Source organism: Lepidochelys olivacea, assembly GCF_965140295.1.
Source record: "Lepidochelys olivacea isolate rLepOli2 genome assembly, chromosome: 6".
Lineage (NCBI taxonomy): Eukaryota > Metazoa > Chordata > Testudines > Cheloniidae > Lepidochelys > Lepidochelys olivacea.
In genome coordinates this window covers 91,527,197-91,552,833 of record NC_140416.1, presented here as the reverse complement: position 1 = coordinate 91,552,833, position 25,637 = coordinate 91,527,197, and the positions used below count along the sequence as shown (strand labels likewise).

At 39.3% G+C, this 25,637-nt stretch overlaps 1 protein-coding gene across 1 annotated transcript in view; it reads left to right on the top strand.

Annotated features, from left to right (window-relative positions):
- LOC311521486 (stonin-2-like) overlaps positions 1-25,326 on the top strand; it is a 168,414-nt gene extending 143,088 nt beyond the window's left edge. Inside the window, exons 11-16 of the mRNA XM_084629815.1 lie at positions 1,376-1,440; positions 7,316-7,391; positions 10,938-11,071; positions 11,521-11,838; positions 16,065-16,154; positions 20,772-25,326. Of these exons, the coding sequence (XP_084485941.1) occupies positions 1,376-1,440; positions 7,316-7,391; positions 10,938-11,071; positions 11,521-11,838; positions 16,065-16,154; positions 20,772-20,879 (791 nt within the window). The 3' untranslated portion in view covers positions 20,880-25,326. The remainder of the gene's footprint in view (positions 1-1,375; positions 1,441-7,315; positions 7,392-10,937; positions 11,072-11,520; positions 11,839-16,064; positions 16,155-20,771) is intronic.
- Positions 25,327-25,637: the final 311 nt, after the last annotated feature.

Here is a 25,637-nt window from a genome sequence, read left to right as displayed (position 1 = left end):
ATAACTTATTTTTCCAAAACAAATGTCTTTTTTTCTCTATAATGAAAATGTCAGTCTGCTAGTCATTAGTAGCCCTACAATAACAAATCAGTGTACGTGTTCAATTAAGAGAGAGTTTCATTAAGTAGGATGAAACAGGATTTTAAAAATTATACTAAACCTCTAGTCTCTTTTAAAATGACTGGGATGAGGATGCAAATACTATTTTACTACACATAATCTGTTAAACAGACATGTTTTTCATATTGGAATTAGTTCTGAGCCAAAAAAAAAATATGTGATGGCTTGCTTGTGGCCCCAGCTGGTCACGCAGTATGTAAGTGAATGGGTTCAAGATGCATTGTCAAACTTACCCATACAAATAATCTTTTTTAAATGCAGTTATCACATTGTAGACTTTACCTTAAGAATTCCAAGGAAGCATTTCTAAACACTCTTGATTAAGCATTAAATAGAGGGAGCAAACATTTTCTGATTTTATAGAGTCCCTGTTGCATAAACAAAAACCCAACCTAATACCATGTCTGCATGAGTTGATGAGGGAATTGACAATGTGTTATCTTATAGTCATGACACACACTAGAATTATTATTTGTATTTTGACAATTTTTAGGAGCCCCAGTCATGGACCAGGACCCTATTGTTATAAATGCTGTACAAATGGAGAAGAAAAAAATGGTCCCTGCCCCCAAAGAACTTACAACTTAAGATTCGAAATCCATGCATCTTTTTATATCTGCATCCCTGTATCTTTAGTTCATTAACAGAAGACTCTGCTTTGTATAGTCTTAACAAATGCTGTGATTCTAAATATGGTTGACTTACAGAGTAGTCCTGGGGACAAAACAAGGTTGGATGAGAACTTACACTTCATGATGTACTTGTTGCCTTGTCACTTTAATATCATGTGTCACCATCACTTTAGTCCTTGCTGTTGCCTGTTTTTTCTGTGGTTCGAAACTCATTTTCAGATTCTAGGTCATCACAGATTAATGCCAACTTATTCTGTTTAGAGGATGTTGGGATAGTGGGCCTATCCTCATGTTCCTTGAAATTTGCAGGGTCATACCCTTTTATTTAAATATCTAAACAAGGTTTGATTTAAGAAGCAGTGTCAGAAAGAGCAGGGAAGCTAAAGGAAACTGCTGAGGTCAAATCACTATGGATCCAGTTAGGATTGCCATATCACCTTCCAGGGATTCTAATGAAGGTCATCACTGCAGTAGAAAAACACATATCTGTGGACTGCAGACATTTCAGAGTAAAGAACAGCTGGTACAACCACATGCTTTGAATCACTAGTCCTTTACCTGCTTCCTGTAATTTATTTTGTCCAGATCATATAGAATTGACGTTTTGTTTCTTTTGTTTGTAGCACCTCAGCAGCAGGTTATTGTGCCAGATTCAAAGTTGATACAGCACATGAATGCGTCAGGCATGGTAAGACTCAGAATTACAACTTTATGCAATGCTGTAATTTATTTAAATAGTGAAGATAAAAGTCTGATATGAGTCATATCAAATGCCAAAAAAACAAACCAAGAGTTACTGGCAGAAGATGGCTCCTGCCTCACTGATTGCTAGGCTGACAACACGTGAGCTGTTTATCCAGGGCTTGCTTCTGTCAACAGACCTAGGGTGTAGCTTGATCCTCTAGGTAAATATAAGTTAGACCAGTGATATTCAGACCTCAGTGGTTCAGGAGCCAAGTTAGCAATCAACATTACCCAAAAGAACCATAGTAGCATGAATTCATTGTTTCATTTACTATAGTGCTATACATATTTAAACAGTCTGACGGGAAATATTTAGAGTGTGTGTGTGTGTGTGTGTGTGTATGTATATATATATATATATATATATACACACACACACCTCTACCCCAATAGAACGCAACCCGATATAACACAGGTTCGCATACAATGCGGTAAAGTTCCATTAAGGGTGCCGGGCCGGGGCAGAGGGTCTTGGGGGTAGTCGGGCTCCTTCCTCTCCCCTCCCCAAGTCTGGGAGGCAAAAGTGGGGGGGGGCATTTTCGGGGTCCCGCAGTTCCAGAGTGGCCCGGGGAATTAGCAGGGGCCCAGGAGCAGCCCACTTCGGTTCCCTCGCTCCAGCCCCAGCCGTGTCGCTTGGTGGAGGGGGCTTGGGGGAAGGGATCCCCCCCGCACTCACTGGCAGTGGCGGAAGTGGAGCAGCCTGGCCCCAGCCCTTCCACTCCCCCAGCTCCCAGCTGTGGCGTTCTGCTTCTCGCTGCAGGTGAGTACAGGGGGCATCCTTTCCCCAACCTCCCTGCACTCATCAGCGGCGGGAAGCGGAGTGCTGCAGCTGGGAGGTGGCGGAGTGGAACGGGCTGGGGCCGCGTTGCTCCGCTTCCTGCCGCTGCTGGTGAGTGCCTGTCAGGGGGCGGGGTGTGTTGATAGGGGTCGGAGCAGTCGGGGGATAGGGAGCAGGGGGTGGGGTCCTGGGGGTGATTAGGGACGGGGGTCTCTGGAGGAGGTGGTCAGGGAGCAAGGAACGGTGGGGGCCAAAGCAAGTTTGATATAACGTGGTCTCACCCCTTAATGCGGTGAGATTTTTTGACTCCCGAGGACCACGTTATATTGGGGTAGAGGTGTGTATGTATACAAAAATTATTCTCGCAGTAAAATGACTGACCAAGTATTATTATTTTATCAACTGCAATTGGTTAATAATGTAGTAAAAGCATCCTGATTGGTTAATAATTAAATTATACAGTTTTTTAATATCATGTGCTGCAAAGAGCCACAGGAGACACATTAAAGAGCCACTTGTGGTTTGCAAGCCTCAGTCTGAATATTGCTGGATTAGTCTAAGTTTTTTTTGAGGGTCAGCTAATACTGATACAAATCTGTATGACAGCAATCCCAGGAAGGGATGACTTCACATGTGGAAAATACTGTTACCTGGTGCAAGCCTTATGTTATATTTACCAGATGATGAATGACATTCCTCAAATATTATAAATAATAAACTCATAAAAATGATACTGACTGTACAGGGATTTGAATCTGCCTTTCTGGTTATTTATTTCAATTAATTTGTTATTGCAAAAGTAAATTCACAACTTTTTATCCTAACCATTCATCCATTCCTTACAGTTTTGTCTTTGTAGTCTAACTTTGTCTCTCTTGCTTGACATCAAGTTTAGGCTATGGGAAAAACCTATTGTCCTGCAGCTCAAGACATCCAAAACACAATCTGTGCAAGTTAAATTTAGTTATTTATTTAGATTTAGAACTCCATGCTAAAGAATATCCTTCCAGAGTTTGATGTAAATTTAAAAGCACAATAAATAAAGTTGAACAATTAAGGCAGCAGCAGTTTATTTGCTCATTGTCTGTCAGATAGTTTGCTGATCTTCTCTTCAAAATCCTAGATGCACTGACTAAACATGATGCAACCAAAGGCTGAATGAAAACTAAAACTGACTTCTGCCTCACTTTCCTTGTAAATTCCACTGAATAGCAGCAGAAACCGGATTTTGCCTGCTTACCCTGCTGAGTTTCTTCTCTAGTTCTCATTCAATAGAGCCCAATGCTATACAGTAAAAAGAAAGTAGGTGCAGCTATTTAAACATGTGCTGTTCCCAGAGTACAGCCTGAAGCTTTTTAAAAAAAAACAAAACAAAAAACTACTTTAAGGAATCTGTCCAATTAGGGCTTTGTAAAAGAAATGTTTGACTAAAGAAAACTCTTAAATCTGTACTAAGAATGGATCAAGCAGACACAGCTTGTTTATTTTAAAGGCAAGAAAAAATTAAAACATGCTTTAGTACTGTCCTTTCCCCTATCTGTAAGAAGATGTGCGGCAAAGGGACAGCAGAAAAGCGCTAGTCTGCTTCTACTCAGTGTCACCCTCCAGGAGGTTCTGATTGGCGATTACATCAGTCTGCCAGCAAAGGGAGATCTGATTTCTTACAAACCAGAAACAGAGACACAAGGTTGGTGAGGTAATATCTTTTATTGGACCAACTTCTTGTGTGTCTACAATCCTGGGACTGACACGGCTATAACTACACTACATAAAACAAGAAATGTGCATTTTACCCAATAGTAAAATTTAAATCCATTTTGCACTTTAATTTTTCATCAATATGAAAAATGCAATAGTATCCTCCAGCATTTCAGGTATTACTGTTAACATTCTGCTTAAACTTAAACCTATAGTAGGGCTTGGTAGAATTGTCAAACTGCCCAAAGTTTGATTTGGAGAGACATTTGACTGCTAGTTGGAACTGTTTTTGACAGTCAGCATGGGTAAAATTAGTTCTGATGTCGTCATTACATTTTTATTTTTTGTACTAAGATGAGACACTGGGATCATATGGACTAAAATCCAAAGGTTCATTTGAGATCAATTTACAGTTCAAACCCAAGTGGATTCGTGTTAATTTGCAGACTTTAAGCTGTGCATCCTTTCTCTATGACTTACACAAACATCTTCACGTTTGGCCCAGAATACATTTTGGTCACTTAGTTTAAACTTTGAAATAATCCCCAAATGTTCTTAATGTCTATTTGATCCTTTTTGTTTACATGGTCAAGAGGATCTGTCATGAATTTGTTATAACAACTGTGTGTGTTTTGTTTAGTGTTTATATTACTGTGTTGCTTCATAGTAAAATCAAATCCAGTATAACACACACCTGTGTTGCTTGTTTAAGTTGTTAAAAATAGTGAATGCAAGGTATTGATGCAGACTCTCAGGCCTTAATTCTTTATGCAGACAATCATCGGAGTCAGCTTCCTCAGGGCTGATGCCTTTAGCCATAGACCTGCTTCTTGGCTGTATCCCAAGGCTAGCTAACTCTACGTCAGTGTAGTCATTCAGCCTCCTAAAATAAAGCTTCTCTCTAGCTGCCATGGCCTGTTCTGTTGAGGAATAATTCTGGTTTTAGATAGTCTTAAAGAATAACAACAAATTTGTCCATAGTTTTCTACAAATCAGGTTGTCTTTTAGATGCAATAAAAATAACTTCAAATCCAGAGTCACTGCAGAACTTACATTTCAGTGCTAGAATGCATTTCATTGCAATCCATTGCAAGAATTCTCTTGGCATCAAGAAAAGGTTGTACTACTAAAACTTTATCCCAATACTTCTCTGTTGCTGTTATTTTTGTGGAATGTTTCTTACCTGAGCAAATACCCATACTCTTTTGGTTTATTTAAAAAAAAAAAAAATCAAAGTTCCGTGATTCTGTACATTTTACTTGACAATATTTTAGCCAAGGGTGCCGGAGCCCTCCCAAAAATGGGGGGGTCGGGAGACTGAGTCCCCCCTGACCAAGCCAGAGCAGGGCCAGTGAGCCCTCCTCACCCCATCCAGGAGGTGAGGGGGAAGTAGCCCCTGCCCGTGCCTCCACCCCGAGGGCTACTCACACAGGGCAGGTGGAAGGACCCAGGCTCCACACAGCTGCCCACGCAGCTCTGCCCAACCCAGCTTTGGCTGGTGGGGGGAGGCCCTTGGAGCCGCAGCACAGCCATGATAAGAGCTGGGCAGGCAGCTGTGGGAAGCCGCGGCAGACCCTCCACTTGCCCTGGGCCTGCGCTGCGGCTCCTCACAGTAGCCCGCATGGCTCTTACTGTGTCTGGCTGGGCTGCAGCTTTGATGCTCCCCCTGGTCGGAGCCAGGTCAGGGAGAGTCGCATGGGGAGTCGGCGCGGAGTTGTGGATCCTCCACCTCCACCTGTGTTTGGCTGGGCAGGGAGTGAGAACACAGGCTGGGGACTGCTCTCAGCCGCCCCGCACTCCGGGCAGGTGGAGAGTTCGCCACAGCTGCCCAGGCTCCCTGGCAGGGCTCCATGCTGGCCTGGTGGGTGGGGTAGGGCCTTGGTGGGAAGAAGAGGGTAAGGGGGCGTGATCTGCCCCAGTGAAAAGTGGGAGGGCCTTTGCGTGCCCCTCTCCCGCCCCAAGTTCTGGTGCCACTGTTTTTAGCTTAAACTTATCATAGATGATCCAGGAAAAGATCACACATGAGCTATTCTACGAAATGATTTTGCCTAGAAAACAGAAATCATTTCACTATATTCATTGAGTATGGTGTCAATTATCAGGTGATTAAACTTCTTTGATCAGATATTTTGTCTCAGATCGGGGTGGCCAACCTGAGCCTGAGAAAGAGCTGGAATTTACCAATGTACATTGCCAAAGAGCCACAGTAATACGTTAGTAGCCCCCCATCACCTCCTTCCCCCCCCCCTGCTACCAGCACTTCCCACTAGCTGGCAGCCCCACTGATCAGCTGTTTCCTGGCACGCGGGGGGGGGGAGGGCGGAATGAGGGCAAAGCAGACTCAAGGGAGAGGTCAGGAAGGGGTGGAGTGGGGGCAGGGCCTGTGGCAGAGCCAGGGGTTGAGCAGTGAGCACCCCCCAGCACACTGGAAAGTTTGTGCCTTTCGCTCCAACCCCAGAGTCAGTGCCTATACAAGGAACCGCATGTGGCTCCAGAACCACAGGTTGGCCACCCCGTCTCAGATGTAACTCATAGGAACTTACTTTCTTTTACCCTTGATATTGGCATTATTCCAGGATTTGAACAATTCACTTTAAGCCTTGAGTTTTTTTCTTTTCTATTAGTCAGATAACATATTCAGAGAGGCTGGTTAACTTTAACTCGGAGAGCTGGGAGTAGAGTCCTAATTTTTTAAATACTGTTTCACATCTTGTTTTTCTAAGACTAAAATAAGATCACTTATTAGAAGAATCATATACACTGTCTACTTAAGCCTTATTTTCTAAGAGAAAGATCAAGGCACAAACAGTAGTTGCCAAACTCCAATTTTGACTTTAAAAATCTCCCTCATTTGCTTTTTTAAATAATTTAGAGAATGATCAGATTTTTGGTTTAAAAAAAAAAAAAAAAGGAGCGAAGCTACCAGGGTCTTTTTATTAGTGTTATGCTCCGCTACCCAACAGCTGGCCAGCAGAGGGAGCACAGATGAGCAAAACTTATTCCCAGAGCTTTTCTGGCAAACCTGGAAATAAAGCAGAATCGAGTTGACTTGTGATGCACATAGAATGAAGGGAGCCCATCAAAGCAGGCAAATAGAAATCAGAAAGATTTCACTTCTATGATAGCTAATATATGCACATTATACTATTAGTCGTCTTCCTTTTAACATCACGGAAACTTGCTTATGAGTAAATGTTGGTTCACCATAGAAGCTATGGTGATTGTGTACATTTGTCCTACTTCACCTCAACAGATGCTTATTCTTTAATCCTCAGCTAGTGTGCCATGATGCAAAGCATTGGCAGTAATGCTGGCTGTTAAAAACAGGTTTCTTGTCTTTCAGAGTGCGGCTGCCACTGCAGCTACCTTGGCTTTGCCTGCTGGTGTTACTCCTGTTCAGCAGATACTTACAAATTCAGGTAATTACCTTAACATTAAATGGATTATAGACAAGCTATTTGATTTGCAAATGATTGTAATTTTTTACATTTCATGTGAAACATTTAAAAATCAGGAAGGAGTTTTGTAGTAAAGGGAATTTACCATACAGTTCTTGAGCTATATGTATTACAGTGCTACTTTACCACCATAAAACTTTAAAAGATTTTATTTAATACATTTTGAAAGGTATTGTTTTTCAGCTGTTTACTATTTGAAAATATATACATTATATTAAGAGACGGCTTTAAAGACTGCTATGTTTAATGGAAGTTTGCCTGAAATGGGAAGGTTGAGGTTTATAACGGTGTAGAAATCTGATTCAGAGCAGAGGTGAAACTTTCAGATCTTAATACAAGGAAAAAATTCCTCTCTTAGTTTTACAGGAAAACAAGTGTATACCATAGGATCAATCACAAATTATTTATGTCGTTGCCAGCAATCTTTCTCCACCTATGAAGTGCTGCCCTATAGTTAAGACTACGTTTTAGTCACAGGTATTTTTATTAAAAGTCGTGGACAGGTCACGGACAGTAAACAAAAATTCATTGGCCATGACCTGTCCATGACTTTTACTATATACCCCTAACTAAAACTTGGGGGGAGGGAGGGGGGGCACAGTCTGGAAGCACTGTGGGTGCTTCAGCGGGTGGCCTGAGACCCCACTGGTGCTGGGAGGGGGCGAGCAGCGGTGCATGGCCCGGGACCCCCGCTGGTGCTTGGGGGGAGGGTTGGCAGGGCTGTCGGGCTCCCTACCCAGCTCTGCATGTCCCTGCAGCTCCTAGGGGGAAGGGCAGCCAGCGGCTCTCCGCTCACTGTTTCCACCACAAGTGCCGGCTCCACAGCCAATGGGAGCTGCGGGGGTGGGACCTGCAGAGGTGGACAGCGCATGGAGTCCCCTGGCCCCTCTGATTCGGAGCTACAGGGACATGGTGGTGGGAGCTAGGGAGTCCCCCACTGCGAGGTAAGTGCCACCCCGCACCCCTGCCCCTAGCTCATTCCCACACACCCAAACTGTTCAGGTAGCCCCATAGCCAGCACCGGAGTCTGTGGCCTCAGTGAGAGATACACAGTCGTACCTATAGTGTTTTCTCAAATGGATGTGGAAGGAGAAAGGGCACGGATTCCTAGGGAGATTGTGTTCCCAAGGTTGGGTTCTTTGCAGGTGTAGATCCTGACCACTGAGTTTATGCTTTAGATGGAGTCAGGGAGCTAAACCTATTCTTAGCAGGAGATGATGGAGGTGAGGGTCATCTGGATATCACTTCAGTTCCTCCTTTGTCTTTCTGATAAGAAAGTGGAAGAGTTGAAGCTGGGGTATGTCTTGTCTGCAACTTTATATCTATTGCACAGAGCTGGTGACCATCTTTACACGCTTCTCTGCTGTAATGAGATGAAACATGGAACTATTGCATGTGCTCTGTGAATTAGGGATAAGGTGGTAGGACTGTGCCATGGGTAATGAAAGAGAGACTATAGAGATGGGGATAAAGAGAAACTGTATCACGGAAAGGAGGGATGGAGAAAGAGAATTACACAACAGTCAGACTGAAAAGAAAAAAAGACATAATACATGGAAAGAAAAGTAGTTTAGATATTATGGAGATCAGGGACATGCAAGAACCTAAATAACTGAAAGTGGCATTAGAGACAGGGAAAAGGAAGATGAAAGTGAACAGACATAATAAACTGTTACTTAAAGTAGTTGATGCTGACATTTTATAAAGAAAAATAAATGAAGTTAGTGGATCTTTCTTGCCTCTGGAACTTAGCCCTCTTTTCTGAGTACTAATCTGTCCTTGCTAGGCTTTTATCTACGGAGCATAAGGATATTTCTGAAAAACAGTTTAAATATTTTTTGCTTCAGAGTTTGTTCTCCACTTGCAAAGTTCATCAGTTTTGGCATCATGATAGTCTGGTTGCCTGTACTTAGATTGCAGTATTGATCCTATCTATAAATCCCCTGTGCTGTGGATTTATTCCGAAGGGCAGACACAGTTAGTTTGCATTTTCCTCAGTCACCTTTAAAAATGTGAGCGGGTAACTATAATAAAAGCCAAATATAGAGTTTAAGTATATACCGAGTTTGAATTGCTCCCCCTCTGAGCATTTGCCCCTCTGACTCCTGGCATATGAAACCCCATTCCTAGCAGCCCATTCCAAAACAGTCAAGGACCAAGGGCTCAAGCTCTTCTTTACCCATTAGTGCCCTTGTCTAAAGCTGTCTCCTTACTCCAAATGTTAGGAGTAAATTTAAGAATGTAAGCTTAGAATATTCACATCACAACGCTGTCTAACAGCCCTGATGAGGTCTGCAAGGGACAACTCGAAAGCAACCAGGAAGTAAAAAATGGCTGGGAAAATTGGTTTTTTTGTTCGAAAACAAATCCAGTAGTTTTATCATGTAAAAAGACCAATCTAAATTGTGAAAACGTGTTTTCTGTCCGAAACAGCTTTTAGTGCTCACAGTCATGGTGCTTTTGTGGGGGAGATGCAGAGGAGAAGAATCTTTGAAATTGTTTTCTTTTGGAGTAAAGGCCTAGTATAAAAAGCCACTCATAACTGCCTTCTTATACCTTTTGTTTGTCCCAGTAACGGTTCAGCAAATTTTATCTCCCGTGTATCTGTTTTTCTGTCAAGCATAGTAAAGGTGGTGAAACTGGGAAACTGTAGAATAGCAAGAGAGACAACTATATTTTACAGTATTGTTTGCCATATATGCAAAAAACGGTATTCTACACAGTGCGACTGATCATCTTTTAAGGTAAAAATATTATTCCCTCACCACCACCACCCCCCAAAAAAAGTGGAATGGATTTTATCAAATTTCTAAAATCCTATAGAAGGAGTTGTTCTTCTACTGGCCTCATCTTGGCCTTGTCAGAGGACAGAAATTAAAGAATTAGCTATCCTTTAGTGCAGTCAGTGAAATTAGTAAACTCAGTGGAAAAAATGCTTGGACTTTTCACATGTTTTGTTAAAAAGAAAAACATAGTTTCCCAACACTGAAATGTACTCAATGCTGGAATACAGAGTCCGTTTAACAGCGGATCGAAGCCTACACAATAGGATAGAAAGTGTAGTTTCTTTGTGTATATCTATATTATTGGCTTCTGTCCTTTTAAACAGGGAACTTGCAAAAACATGAAATACACTCTTCATATGTAGGGAATGAATATTCAGAAGATTGCTGTGCTGCTTTATAGTGAGTTAATCTTTGGCCTCATGTGAGACCTTGTATCACCTGTTAGCAACCTGCCTGTTGTCTCTTTTCTAAACTACTCTTGCATTATGCCCCTTGTAAACATATGGTTGGGTTTTAAAGACTTGTTGTTTTGAAGCTGTAGATGTGTGCCATGTTTAAAGTATTAAAAATAATAAAAATTCTCAACCTGTTATTGGTGGAAGTGTAAGATGAACTTTCTACCTTAATTATGCTCAGTCTTTTTCCAGGTGACCAACTTTGAAAGAGATGATAATTTTAGGTGTGGATTTTTACATTTTAAGTGGTTCTGTTTTCATTGCAGGCCAGATCCTGCAGGTAGTTAGAACTGCAAATGGAGCTCAGTATATCATTCAGCAACAGCAGCCAGTGGTTCTACAGCAACAGGTTATACCACAGATGCAGCCTGGTGGTGTACAAGCTCCTGTTATACAGCAGGTAAAGAGGGACATTTTGAATAAGTGGGCTCATACTTAAAACTAACCTGGTAGGAAGGTTTTCCAGTAGTTTGCATATTTAAGTACAAGGGTATGTGTTCTTTTGTTTGAATTGCATGCCAGTAATGGCTCTGAAAAATTGACAGTTGCATAAAGAAATGGGGATTTTAAAAACTTATTTGATGCATTAGAAATTCCATATCTTTGGCTTCTGTGCAGGATCTTCCTATCTGATCTGCATCCAGTGTTACCAATTTTTTTTAAAGTTATCACAATATTAAAAGTGAAATTATAAAAATCGTTGTTTACTTTTCTGTGTTTGATAACTATGTTTGTGACTGTGTTCCTTGAAGTAGTATAAAGAAGTGACAGGTTTCAAATGTTTTTGGTAAGTAATTGCTCTGTTAGTATTGTGTATGCACGATTGCTAATATAAAATCCTTTTTTCAGGTTTTGGCTCCTATCCCTGGAGGGATCTCCCAGCAGACAGGAGTGATTATTCAGCCGCAGCAAATCCTATTTACAGGGAACAAAACACAGGTCATACCCACAACAGTGGCAGCTCCTACACCGGCACAAGCACAGATTACTGCTGCCAGTCAGCAGCAACCACAGCAACAGGCACAACCGCAAGCACCACTTGTACTCCAAGTTGATGGAGCTGGAGACACATCATCTGAAGAAGAAGAAGATGAGGAAGAAGATTATGATGATGATGAAGAGGAAGACAAAGAAAAAGATGGAGGTGAAGATGGCCAGGTTGAAGAGGTAAAATTTGATAAAATGTTTCTAAAAGATTAGAAAATATTGAGACTTTAATGTTGAACTTCCATTTTCATTTGATAGATTTTTGCAGGGGTGTCTGTGACCTTGGGCAGGTATACACTACCGCTTATGTTGATATAACTTACGTCACTTGGGGGTGTGAAAAAGCCACACACACACACACCGAGGGACGCAAGTTACAGCAACCTAAGTGCAGTCTATACTGAAGTTATGTTGCCTCTCACGGAGGTGGAATAATTATGCAGATGGGAGAGTTCTCTCCTGTCGGCATAGAGCGTTTTCACAGATGTGCCTCAGCAGTGCAGCTGCACCAAAGTAGCACTTCTATGTATTTAAATTAAACTATTGCAAACGGTTTCATAAACCTCTTCAGGAAAGAAGAGATTATAAAAGAAATAGTAGGGCCCAGAATCAAGTCGCAAGTGGCATCCAGTCTTAATATGAAGAGGCCAAAAGATGGAGATTCAGTCATTTCTCTTGTTCCACTGGTTAATCACCACTGCTATTAAAAAGTTTTGCATAACTTCTAATTTGAATTTTGTTTGGCTTTAACGTTCAGTTGTTAGTTCTTTTTATGCCTTTGTCTGCTAGATAAGAGCTCTTCAATACCTTTATTTTCTCTCTATGAAGGTACTTAGGCTCTGTAATCAAGACACCTTTCACTCTTTTTGATAAACTAAACCGATTGAGCTCATGTGGCAGGAGATTTAAAGGTATTTTCTCTTGAGCTCAAATCATTTTTATCATTCTTTTCTGTGCCCCAATCCACTTTTTCAACATCCTTTTAAAAAGCATTCCAGTATCAGTCTCGTTGCTGTTATATACAGAGGTAAAATCCCCTCCCCCACTTCTGCTTTCCTCTCTTTATACCTCCAAGGATTGCATTAGCCCTTTTTGCCACAGCTTTGTACTGGGTGCTTGTGCTCAGTTGCTTGTCCACTGTTACCCCTAAATTCTTTTCAGAGTCATTGCTTCCCAGGATAGAGTCCCTCATCTGCAGGTACAGCCTATATTCTTTATTCCTAAATGCATAACTTTGCACCTGTCTTTCATAAAACACATTTTCTTTGAATGGACTCAGCTTACCAAATGATCCAGATTGTGCTGTGTGATTACCCAGTCTGCCAATCTTTGTCTGCAATGTCTTTGTCTTTACCACTCTGCCAGTCTTTGTCTGCAGTGTTTAACAGCAGTAACTTTATATTTCCTTCTAAATCACTAATGAAAATGTCAAATAGCACTGGGCTGCTGAACCCCACTACCCCCACTCAGTGATGATTTCCCATTGACAGCTATTTTTTGAGATCTCTTACTTGCCTGGTTGTTTATCCATTTAATGTGTGCTCTATTAATATTGTACAGTGTTAACTTTTAAATCAGAATGTCATACAGTGCTAAGTCAAATGCCTTTCAAAAGTTTTGTAGTACATCTACAGTTACCTATATCAACCATCAGGGTGGATTTGATTTAAATCACTAGCCAGGAATACTCAATTTAATCATGGTTTTCTACATAAAAGTGCATTCCTGTTGGTTGTTATAACCTTAATACATATTCTTCACAATTCAGAGGTAGATGTAGGTTTCATATTTAGAAGGTACACACTATATGTTTTGAAACAGTGATTTATATTGAAAACTTTTCAGATTAGTTTTACAGCTATATCAGAAAATGATTGTTTGATTATTTCATTTACCAAAGGTAATTGAAGCAGATAGTTCACCTCCCAATGACTTCATAAATATCTCCAATTCAATAGGTTAATCATTAATATTTGGAGCATTTTCTTGCCATGCTGTATTAGGAGGAGATCACCAGACGGACATTTAAATTGTTTTATTTAACTAAAACAACAATGTTATGTAGTCTGGATTTTTTTCTTCAACAGAAAACATATAATATTTTAACAGAAGAAGCATATGTCCCTCACTTCCCACATTTATCTCCAGACTTTTTCTCCTTGTCCAGATCTATTCTGCCCCAAACAATCTTCTATTCATTGAACTTTTTGAAACTTTGCACTTTTAAAGAGAGGTAAGGAATTGACTCTGTGTACACAAATTTGCAGAGGGAAAATAGAGTTGAGGTCTGTTGTTTCTCACTTCTATATATTTATTTATTTTAAAAAAATTTTGCTGTTAACAAGCATGTTACCTCTGGAGATGCAAATCTACAGTTTGAGAACTGCAAAACTAAACATATCTGATGGTATCTTCGAGACTGAGCACTGAGTCTCATTGGGTAGATACAAAGATTAACCTAAGTAATCTATACAAAAGCCTGTGAAACCCCGTAAGATTGGGTCCCTAATCCATGAACTATTGGAACTCATTTACAAAACTTTTCTTGAACATTACATGAATATATTGTCTCACACTATAGAAGTAGAATTTATAATCCCTCTTCCATGATGAAATATCTTTATAATTTATCCTAATTAAAACCATCTTTAGACAGGATTTTTCCCTTCGTTTTTATTAAAAAAAAATTGAATTTAAAGATTTTTTTTTAATCATTTATTTTTATCTACCCTGTCAACCATACGCCTAATCTCACCAAAGAATGAAATCAGCTTTGTTTGACAAGAACTGTTTTCCATAAATCCTTGTTGACTGGCATGAATTATGTTCCTGTCTTTTAATTCTTTATCAATTGACTCCTGTATCAGTGTTTCCATTCCCAGGATTCATGTCAGGCTCCCTGGAGTATAGTTACCTGGGTTATCCTGATTGCCTTTTTTTAATATTGGCAAAATATTAGCATTGTTCCAGTCTTCTGGAATTTCACTTATATTACAAGATTTATTAAATATAACCATCAGCAGGCCAGAGATCTTATCAGCAACATGTTGCTCTAGCCTCCTCTTTTCACTGTTATCAACCTGCTTTATAAGGAACTACTTCCAGTTCTGTGCATCAGGTAGGTCACTTTAATACACCCACCATCTGTGAGGGTGGAGGAGGTAGGGCATCCTCTGGTACAAAGAAGCGTGTTTTCCTTCTTGGATTGAAAATAATAGTATACCAGCTAATCAAGAGCTAATAATATGGTTGATGGGGATTTAAACTTGCCTTGCCCCAGTGCCTCTTATAATTAACCCATATAATGAGAAAGCAATGGCGAGGGACTGCATGAGACTTTTTTAGGAAAAGGATGTTTCATGTTTTCCGTAGTGATCTATCAACTAGTGATTTAAAACATATGCTGTTTACATACGATTATAAAAACCCATTGAAACGTCGCTGGAGTGTTCTCAGTATAGGCAAATGCCAAAGTCATTTTGGAAAATGGGACTTGGGCACAGTAACATTTGGAGCTGCCCTGGGATAATTTATGAATACGGGATAATGTACTGGTTATTGGGGTATTTACTGTATGACTGCATTGGTTTAGCTGAACAGGAATCTGTCTGATTAACACAGGCAGGAAGAAAAAGAATGGTTCAACATAAGCCACCCCTCAGCAACCACTACAGTTGTTAAGGGACCATGTCAGAAACATTGGTTCTGCGGACTCTTGTATAATCTCCTGCTGAGTCTAGAGGGCTGGTTTTAACCAGAAGGGCTTAAAGCCCAGAAACACAGAGGAACAAAAGAACTATAGCAGAGGGGTTGTTGTCGGGGAGCCAGACTGAGACACAGGTATCTGCTGGGGTATCTGGAGATGCTAGGCCTGCCTAGGTTACCATCAGGGAATGGGTAGCTTTTGGGCAAGATAAACATGCAGGTAGGCTATTTCTTTCTTAAAAGCTTTGTTCCAGTTGGTAAAATAAACAATACTTTTGGTTTAAGAAGGCTTTCTGCTCATTATATTCACCACTGGTCACTTGACTCCTAAAGGGAAAAAATACAGGTGCCCAAACTCAATCAGACCAATTAGGTAAGAACAGTTCGTATGTAGGATACGGTAGCCCAGGCATAGTCTGGGAGTGGGAGAATTGCAAACTGTCAATCAAAGATGGGTAAAGGCACCCTGACAAGTGAGGTGGTGCACTCTAGAGAGACTAGAAGAGGGGGACAGATGTCAAGCTAGCCCTGTAATTGTGACAGGCACATCAAGTTTTTACCTCAAAGCCTCGTTCTCCCCACACTGAAACCCTCATTCATGTTATAACCAGAGTTTATTTTCATGCAAAAGATCAAAATATCTATAATCTTAATAGATGGGAGTCAGTTTATCATAAACTATTTTCAAATGTTTCTTTTAGGAGCCCCTTAATAGTGAAGATGATGTGAGTGATGAGGAAGGACAAGAGCTGTTTGATACAGAGAATGTTGTCGTATGTCAGTATGATAAGGTAAAATCTCTAAAAACAGAATTTTTCTGAATGTCACGTTTATTTGTTCCTGTTTCTCTGCTTCCCATCAAATCATGAATTTAAGCTGTATTTGTGTGTGTGTATACATGGGGCTATATAAATGTCTTAATATTTAGTGTGATCTGATATTGTATAATGTTTTTGTATTCTATTTTAACATGTGAAATTAACTATGTTTTCTATTATTTCCAACTTGTGTGTCTACTTGCGTCTCAAAACTCTGTTATAAGCAAGGCTCAGTTAAAATTAGTGGTTGAACTTCTTTTTCTTCCAGACTATCTTACCAGTGTGCTTGAAAAAGGATCACTTCTTCGGGTTGGCCAGTGTCAAGGTTCCTTCCCCACGCTGAAGTCTAGGGTACAGATGTGGGGACCTGCATGAAAACCTTCTAAGCTTACTTTTACCAGCTTAGGTTAAAACTTCCCCAAAGTACAAACTATTTTACCTTTTTCCCTTGGACTTTCGCTGCCACCACCAAACGTCTAACCGGTATTATTATTAAGAAAGAGTCCATTTGGAAACATCTTTCCCCCAAAAAATCCTGCCAAATCTTACACCCCCTTTCCTGGGGAAGGTTTGATAAAAATCCTCACCAATTTGCATAGGTGACCACAGACCCAAACCCTTGGATCTTAAGAACAATGAAAAAGCAATCAGGTTCTTAGAAGAAGAATTTTAATAGAAGAAAAAATAAAAAGAATCACCTCTGTAAAATCAGGATGGGAAATACCTTACAGGGTAATTAGATTCAAAACATAGAGAATCCCTCTAGGCAAAACCTTAAGTTACAAAAAGACACAAAAACAGGAATATCCATTCCATTCTGCACAGCTTATTTTCTCAGCCATTTAAACAAACAGAATCTAACACACATCTAGCTAGATTACTTACTAAGTTCTAAGACCATTCCTGTTCTGTCCCCGGCAAAAGCATCACAGAGAGAGAGAGAGAGAGAGAGTTTTGTTTCTCCCTCTCCCCAGCTTTTGAAAGTATCTTGTCTCCTCATTGGTCATTTTGGTCAGGTGCCAGCGAGGTTATCCTAGCTTCTTAACCCTTTACAAGTGAAAGGGTTTTTCCTCTGGCCAGGAGGAATTTAAAGGTGTTTACCCTTCCCTTTATATTTATGAGAGCAAGTCTGGGTATCAGTTGATGCCGGGTATGGAGGGTTTTGTATGATGTGGACAGTTGTCTACTGAGACAAGAGACTAAACGGCCGTCCGAAGAGAACAGTCTTTGGCTGCTATAACCCTGGATTGGAAATCACAACACACAGCCTTTCTTTTCTATATTCAGCTAGCAATCCCCTGGGTAACTAGGTTCCTGTATAGTGGCTAGCTTTTTTTAAGAGCCTTGGACTGGAAATATGAGATTGGACAAATAAAAAGAAAAAAATCAAAAGATGTAGAATCAGAAAACCCCAAACTCAGTGCAGGCTAGCAGTGGTGAGATGTTCAGGTGGATTTCCCTCCTTTGTTGTTTGGCTGAAGACTGGATTCATAGGACCACAGTGTATTGATTACATGAAAAAGGCCCTTTTTACAGTGCAAAGAACTGAAACTTGAATGAAAAAAAAATTTAGACTTTCCAAAAAACAGGAAAAACGCCTGAAGTTGTAATGTTCATTTACATCCAAACCCTAGACCCTGCTCTAAGTGCAGATTCAATATGAGGGTAGATAGGCTGGTTGAATTTTGTTCCTATATTTTCTGGTGTTTTGAAGTAGATTTGTGCTTAATCTTCTCAGCAGTGTGGGTCTACTAGATATGTTCCAGTTTTGGTACTGCGCCGTTTAACAATTTCACAGGTGAACTACTGGTTTGGATAGCTTTATTAGATTCTTCAGAGGATGGGGCACACTTAATTAGACTAGAATGCAAATTCTCATAACTTGGCCAAGCAGGTTTCCACAAATTTACCTGCTGACATTTCAGTCTGGTGCATTTCACTTCAGCTGTCATCTTTAATGATTTTTGGCTAATCTTGTGTTAACATACTAACAGAATCCACCAGAAAGTCTGCCAAGTAAAATAAGCTCCTCTACCTGGCAAGTAGTAAACACTGGACTCTTTGAAAACGTGGAAACTTCACTTTCCTTTTGTGGAGGATAGTGACAAGTTAAGCTATTTGCGTGAGAGAAACTCTGGGGGTCTTGTATATTCACTACTCAGAGCTTGACACGCTTTCTCTTACATTACTTTTGTCAAAGAAAAAAATCCTTTGGGCAGCTGTGAATCTGGAAAATTGTGTGTTCAGGTGTTCTCTCATTTACTGTGTTGATGGGTAAAGTATTTTGAATGAATGATGAAAAGCCTATTTATCCCTAAAATTACTATGTATGTATGTTGAGCTAGTTGGGCAATTAATGTAATTTTTACCTTTTAAGATACATGTGGCTAAGCCCACTTGCATGGTACAGTTTGGCAAGTGACTGTACACTTAAATATCTGGGATGAAAATAGGCCTGCAGTAGAACATATCATTTTAATCAAATTTTTACAAGATACCAGATATCCTTTGTGTGGGCATATTTAATTAATCAAGTCAAAGTATACAAGAAATAAATGTATAGTTCGTGTAGCTTGCAGCCAGAATTGAATGATCAGTTCTTTTAGTTGTACTGTTCTTACTGTATTCTGGGAACGGCCGGGTGTTCAATTTTTTGTGATTCAGTTGATAATTAAATTCACCTAGTGACTCGTTTTGAAAACCTTTTTTTTACTGGTGTCCATAGTTACTAGTTTCTCTTGGAGAGTCCAGTTCATTCTATTTTTATTTTAGACTACTTTTGCCTTAGTTGTCTTTTTGTTGTTGTTACTGTTTACTAAGGGGAAGACTTTTTTCTAAGGCACAAAGGCCAGTCAGGCACCCAGCTCCCACTTGTCTTTGAAAATCTCCCCTTATTTGTATCCTATTAGCACCTGGAAGCCTCTGTAAAGAATCAGGTCAAGGCATGCTATACATCAGGGATTCCCCTCCTTTTTCTTTGAGGCCCCTGACATGCTATAAAAACTCCACGGCCCACCTGTGTCACAACATCTGGTTTTCTGCATATAAAAGCCAGGGCTGGCGTTAAGGGATAGCAAGCAGGGGGCACCGCAAAGCTAAGTTTTGCAGGCTTCTCCTTCAGTCCCAGGTGGCAAGGCTCCGGGCTTCAGCCCCATGCTGTGATGCTTTGACTTTCTGCCCCAGACCCTAGAGAGTCTAATGCTGGTCCTGTTTGGCAGACTCCCTGAAACTGGCAGACCCTCCCTAGGGGGCCCTGGACCCTTGGTTGAAAACCATTGCTATACATGATGAAAAGAAGGCCCCGGACAGAGAGCTTACAATTGACATAACTTAAAAAAAACCAAAAACCTAAAATAAAAGCAAACTAATCAGGCACTCCCAATACAGTAGAACCTCAGAGTTACAAACAGCAGAGTTATGAACTGACCAGTCAACTGCACATTTCATTTGGAACTGGAAGTACATAATCAAGCAGCAGCACAGACAAAAAAAGCAAATACAGTACAGTACTATTTTAAAGATAAACTACTAAAAAATAAAGGGAAAACAGCATTTTTCTTCATAGTAAAATATCAAAGCTGTATTAAGTCAATGTTCAGTTGTAAACTTCTAAAAGAACAACCATAATGTTTTATTCAGAGTTAGGAGCATTTCAGAGTTAAGAACAACCTCCATTCCTGAGATGTTAATAACTCTGAGGTTCTACTGTAAAACTCTTCTTAGGACAGAACAAAACTATCCACCACCACAAACAGCAGCTCCTATCGAGGCCCTTCCTCTTCAAAAGCCTGAGTAAATAGATAAGTCTAGCAGTGTGTCATGGAGGTCAGTTAACTCTGACCACTCAGACCAAGGAGAGCAGCAGCCTCCAAAGCTGAGGGCCCTTCAGAGAGAACACTAGTCTGGTGGCTCCCTCTCTTTTACATCTGGAGAAATCCAGCTCCGGTGTTTCTGACCTTAGCTGCAGCGCTGCGGCAGGGAGAAGCAAGTTCCAACCTTGTATTAGGCCTATTTCACTTTCCTCCTCTTTTTCTGCCAGAGATCTGCAAGCAAGGTGGGTTGTACGCAGAAGCGGGGTTAAACAAATGATGGTAAAGGGTCAGAGCTGTATTGCTGCCTCATTCACCTCTTTCATCCAGGGCTGGTCAGACAAATTGTCTCCTACCTCTTCAATATAGTGAGTAAAAGCTGGAATTGTGCTGCTTCCACATGGATTTCTACATTCCCAGTTCCAACAGGAAAAGGGTATTAATTCATGTTAGAGATGGATAAAGATTAAATTACCTTCCTCTCTCTACATAAAATGTGTTATGTGCCTTGGATTTCACAATTACTATGGATACAGGGTTTATTTATGGCTCCTGTGGGAACTTGCCCTTGGCTAGAAAATGAGCCACAAATGTTGCCAGATGTGCAATAACACTTTTTTTAGGTCAGATCCTGGGTTTAGATCTCCATGCATACATAATGATCAGTTATGTGACCAATCATTATCTGGATTTTCTTTTCCTAACTTGTCAGTTTAGTCCTGAATTTGCTACTTGTTTCTGATACAGAGTACTATTTCAGTATGTATATTTTGTTTTTTAGATCCATAGAAGTAAAAACAAGTGGAAGTTTCACCTCAAAGATGGCATAATGAATCTCAATGGAAGAGATTATGTATTTTCCAAAGCCATTGGAGATGCAGAATGGTGAAGTTTTTAAGACAAAACAAAAAACTAGAAAAAAAGAAAAATCAGAAAGGTTGAGACTTGGACATAAACTTCAACCAAAACTTACGTCTGCACATCAGAAAAGAACAGTACCAACAAAACTACCGCAACAAAGGTAGAGCGTGGCAACATAGACACTACTTCAAATGGGCAAGCCATGGGACTGTAGCAGCTAGCATTGTCTGGGATACCTTAATTATCAATTCTATATACAGGTACCTGCAGCTGGTAATTAGCATGTAAGGCTTTGTCTCCCTGTTCCTCCCCTTGGGTTAAGGTTTTAAAATTTCTTCCACTGAACTGAAGGAACTCTCCCCTTTTGATATACTCGTAGTCTGACAATGCTTATGTGTGTACAAATCTTTGTTTTGAACACTTCCTTTTGGTAGTGAGGGTGGTCAGAATATTGTTTGAACGGTGTGCAGGCTTTGTACAGAAGAGTAAGAATTAAGGTGATACATTTTAATTATCTTGTATAACAAAAATATTTTTAATTCTGCTATAGTCATGTATAATTTTAACTACAGTTAATTTTCTCAATTCTTCTCCCATAAACAAATTTTCATTCCTAGCAGTTACAAAATGTAAAATGATTACTTGTATTTTCGAGCCATTTCAATTTGACATGAATGACTCTTTTCAAAAGTGCTGAGCACCTGTAGCTCCTTCTGAAAACTCAAACCACTTACTTTATTTTTAAAAACATTCTTGGCATTTGAAGTGGTTCAGCCTCACGGAGCTCAGAGGACTCTGTGGTAGCTTTCCTTCACTTCTTTAAAAGATCAGTGTCTTGGAGACCTTGCAAATGAAAACTCCAGGTATTTTGATCTCTTAGTGTATGCATTCCTCCAACCACTTACTACATTTACAGCCCAGGCATCCATGAATACTGTTGGACAAATACTACAGGAATGGCTAAACTGGATAAGGGAAAGTATATATATATATATATATATATAGCCATTTATACCTTACCTGAAGTTCTGCTAATCAGGAAATAGAGCTTAATTGTAAAATACCCTGTAATTTTAAAGTATATTCTTATTGACAAGTTAAGATGTATTGCAGGGAACCTGTTTAAAATCTCCAAGTGACATGCAATTTTGGTGGTTTTTGTTTTTGTTCCTTTTAAAAGAAAGCATCAATGAGGAAATAGTTAATTTTGTTAGAGTAATGTAAGCAAAAAATTAAAATAGTGTGTGTCTTGGTAATGCAAAAATTAGGTCATCACATATGCTAAACCCTAACATAATTTCACTTGTCTGAAAATGACATGTCATGAATAGCAAAAAGCTTTTGCTGGTAAGGGCAAACACACCGTTTCTTCATGTGATGGTTCTGCTTGCAATCAGGCTTTCAGGAATGGAGTTCCTGCTGCAGCAGAGAAGAGGGAATTGGAATTCTAGATCAGACATTTCCAACGAAGGAGTGAGCATGCTTTATGTGGTTCCCCATTACAACTTAATGTTCTTACTAGCTACCTGAAAAGCAATGAAAAGAAGGCAGAGGAAGTCAAATGTAACTCAAATTAGGGAGAACTGCAGAAGCAGAAACTTTACCCACTACTTCTTGGCTTTTGTTCTTGCAAAATGAAACTTTTAAAATAGTTTTTAATGAAATCACTAGTGTATTTAATCAGCACTGTATATTAACTGCCTTCTGTCTCCCTTACCTGTCTTTCGTTACTGATCTCCAAATGCATTCATAGTCTCAGTAGTTTACAGGAAATGCACAGCACATTGCAAGGAAGAAATCTGAGCAGTTACATATGTTTTTGCACCTGTGGTGTCACTAAATAGAACGAAATTGTCCTTAATTCACATGTAGAGCCATATGTTTATTAGTAAACCACCTGATCTGCATACATTGTAAATGTCATTAAAGTTCAGTTTCTGGTGTTACTAACTCATAGGTAATTAATGCTCTACTCATTTAGGATGCAAATTTGGCTCTGGACTTCAAGGTATCTCATGCTGAGTGGCGTTTTCTTTTTCTCTGTACAAAGCAGAAATTTTGTGGGTTTTTTTTTTAATGTGCCACTATACTTTTAAAGCATATGTGATTACAATGAAATCAATTACTTATCAACTAATTATTACCCTTGCTTATCTTGTGTATCTTTGAGTAATGTTGATGGCTATCACGAGTAGATTCATAGCCTTTCAAATTACTTAAATATGGACTTAGAACAAATCCCATATAGTGCACAAATCAACCAATGAAACCCCTTTAGCTACAGATTCCTGTTTATACTACTGGAACCCAGATTACTGTACAAGATATTTAGTCTCTTCTTACATATAGGGTTCTTCACCCACATGTTTAGAGCAGACATTGCATAGCCTTTTTATTTATTTTAAGGGATACCACAGCTTTAAAGATGACTTAAATTTAGTTTCTCGAAGGACGTTTAGAAACCATCTGTACATGCACAGTGTCTTGCAAATTAATTATGGTATGCTTGGCAGATGAGGGTTTTGGTCTTTTAATACAAGTACCTGTGAAATCTTCTGAAAGCCAGTCAAATATAAACATACCAAACTGTGCTCTTATTGCTATGTCAAGTGTTCCTTTTTTAAATCAGAAAGCATGTTTTAATTTCATTTTATTGTAGCAGCTTGCTGTAAGAATGTAGTTTGCTTAATTTTATTATTGTACTTGAATTTTAATCATGGTTTTAATGTTGTAATTGAACAGACCATTTCATTAGATTCCATTCCTTTCAGAGGGCAAGGGATTCCCATGTTCATAGTTTTTAAATTATTAATTTTTTTTCTTGAAAGTAGAAAATAGATTTTTCATTTAAATAGTTCAGTATTATGAAGGCAATTAACGGTTTCAAGAGGGCTTATGTTTAGATTTGCACAGATAACAGAGCACCTTTTTTGACTTTAAGATGGAAAAAATAGGGACGATAACTTCATGGTTAAAATATTAACCTTCAGGGCTAATGGAAATTTACAGAGCAACTGGACAAAGTTGGGAGTCTTGTGCCTTCTCAATTTGCAGATATTCCTGCTTTGTCAGCATGATGATACTCGAGGTCTATTGGATTCCTGAGACAGTAGGTGTCCTGCAGTGCTTCAGTCATAAATAAACATTTTAGCTCTAATTATATTGGCTTTTTAGTGTGTGCAATCATTTAATAAAAACATCAAAGTTGAAAAGGAATAAAAATACGTTGTCTGCTAAGGAGATAATAGAGACTTAGTCACATAAGGAACTTTATATTGGACTATTTAAATAAAATTTATAACTTTATTCTCCTCCTCCCCCAATGTTAGTGGCAAAATGTCTGAGGTTTCATCCACCTTTTTCCTGCATTGTAATTACAAGCTGCTTTTTGACCTGAGTATTTTCCTAGCAACAGATCATGACAAGTATAAAGATTGTGGTCGCAGGTTTATTCTCTAAGGGATTAGATTTGGTTCTAAAGCACAGTTGCTGGAAAAGAGCGAATAACATACTAAATGTGATCTAACAGTTTTGTATCAGTGTGGTTTTTTGTTTTTTTCTATTTTTAATGCAGTGTAAGTAAACTTTGCTGGGTTTCAGTTTTGTTTTGTGAAAGTAACTGTATCATCCATTAATACCCAAAAGCAATTATGTCACCATAAAACGCTACCAGGATAAAATTTTGTTATTCCAATGCAGGAGAAAAATGAGACCCTTTTCACTAGAGTTCACTTTGAAGTTTGTCTTCCATTTGAAAAAGTTCCTTTTTTGTTGTTTTGCAGGATGCAATAAAATGTTTAAGAATTAGACCTGTGGCTTTAGGGTACTGCACACTGTGGATTTTTATTGGGTCGCCTTATACAGCTTTGCAATTTTTTATAAAGATTTAATTCAAAGTTGTTTCAGATTTTGAGTTTAGTGGTTACAAAAGACGGGGGAAACTTGTATGTTGTTACATTTGTGTCTTTAGTCTTGATTTCCTATTGTTCTGAGTGTCTGGGGCATATGTACAAGCCAGGCCTTTTTTTCATGCAAATCAAGCTACTGTTGCCTACTCTTTTTCGTGGTTCACTTTTTTAAAATTTAGTTTGGATTGGATACTGAGGACAAAAAGGAACTTTTTTAAACAGGAAGAACTATTTTGGATTAGCTACATGTGTAGCCATCCAAAGTTCACTTGTTCCAGCGTGCATAGGGTACTAATAAAAATATGGGGAAGGGGAACGTCCTTTTCTGCTGTTCTGAGCTACTATTGTCAACTGCTGTTGTACATATACTGTTATGTGTAAGGGGGTAAATATATTTATTATGTTTGTAAAATTCATTCTGTACAATTGCAGATCAAGGTTGCTCTTCTGTGATATACAGGATATTATGTTTCAAAGGCCATGCTTGGAATACAATTAGAGAACTTAGTATTTTGATGTACTAAGACCTATTTTAAGTTTAATATTTTGCCTTTGCAAAAACTTTAATTAAAGATGTTATTTAAAAAATAAGCTTGCCATTTTATTTACTATTTTCTGATGCATTAAATAGTTACACATACACAATTGTTTTAACGTGGACAAGATTCTTTAAGTATTTTCATAATATAGTGAATTCAAAGCAAGAAAAACACAGGTGTTTCCCTTTTAATCACTGAGGTGAACTTGCTGCATAGTCTCTTCCATTTAACATGGCTCACAATGTTATGAGAAGTCAGCTTTTCATTTTGAGGTTGGAGGTTCAGATTTAACAGTCTTCTTTTGCTGGTTACCTAAGCAAGACTTACACCACGACCTTT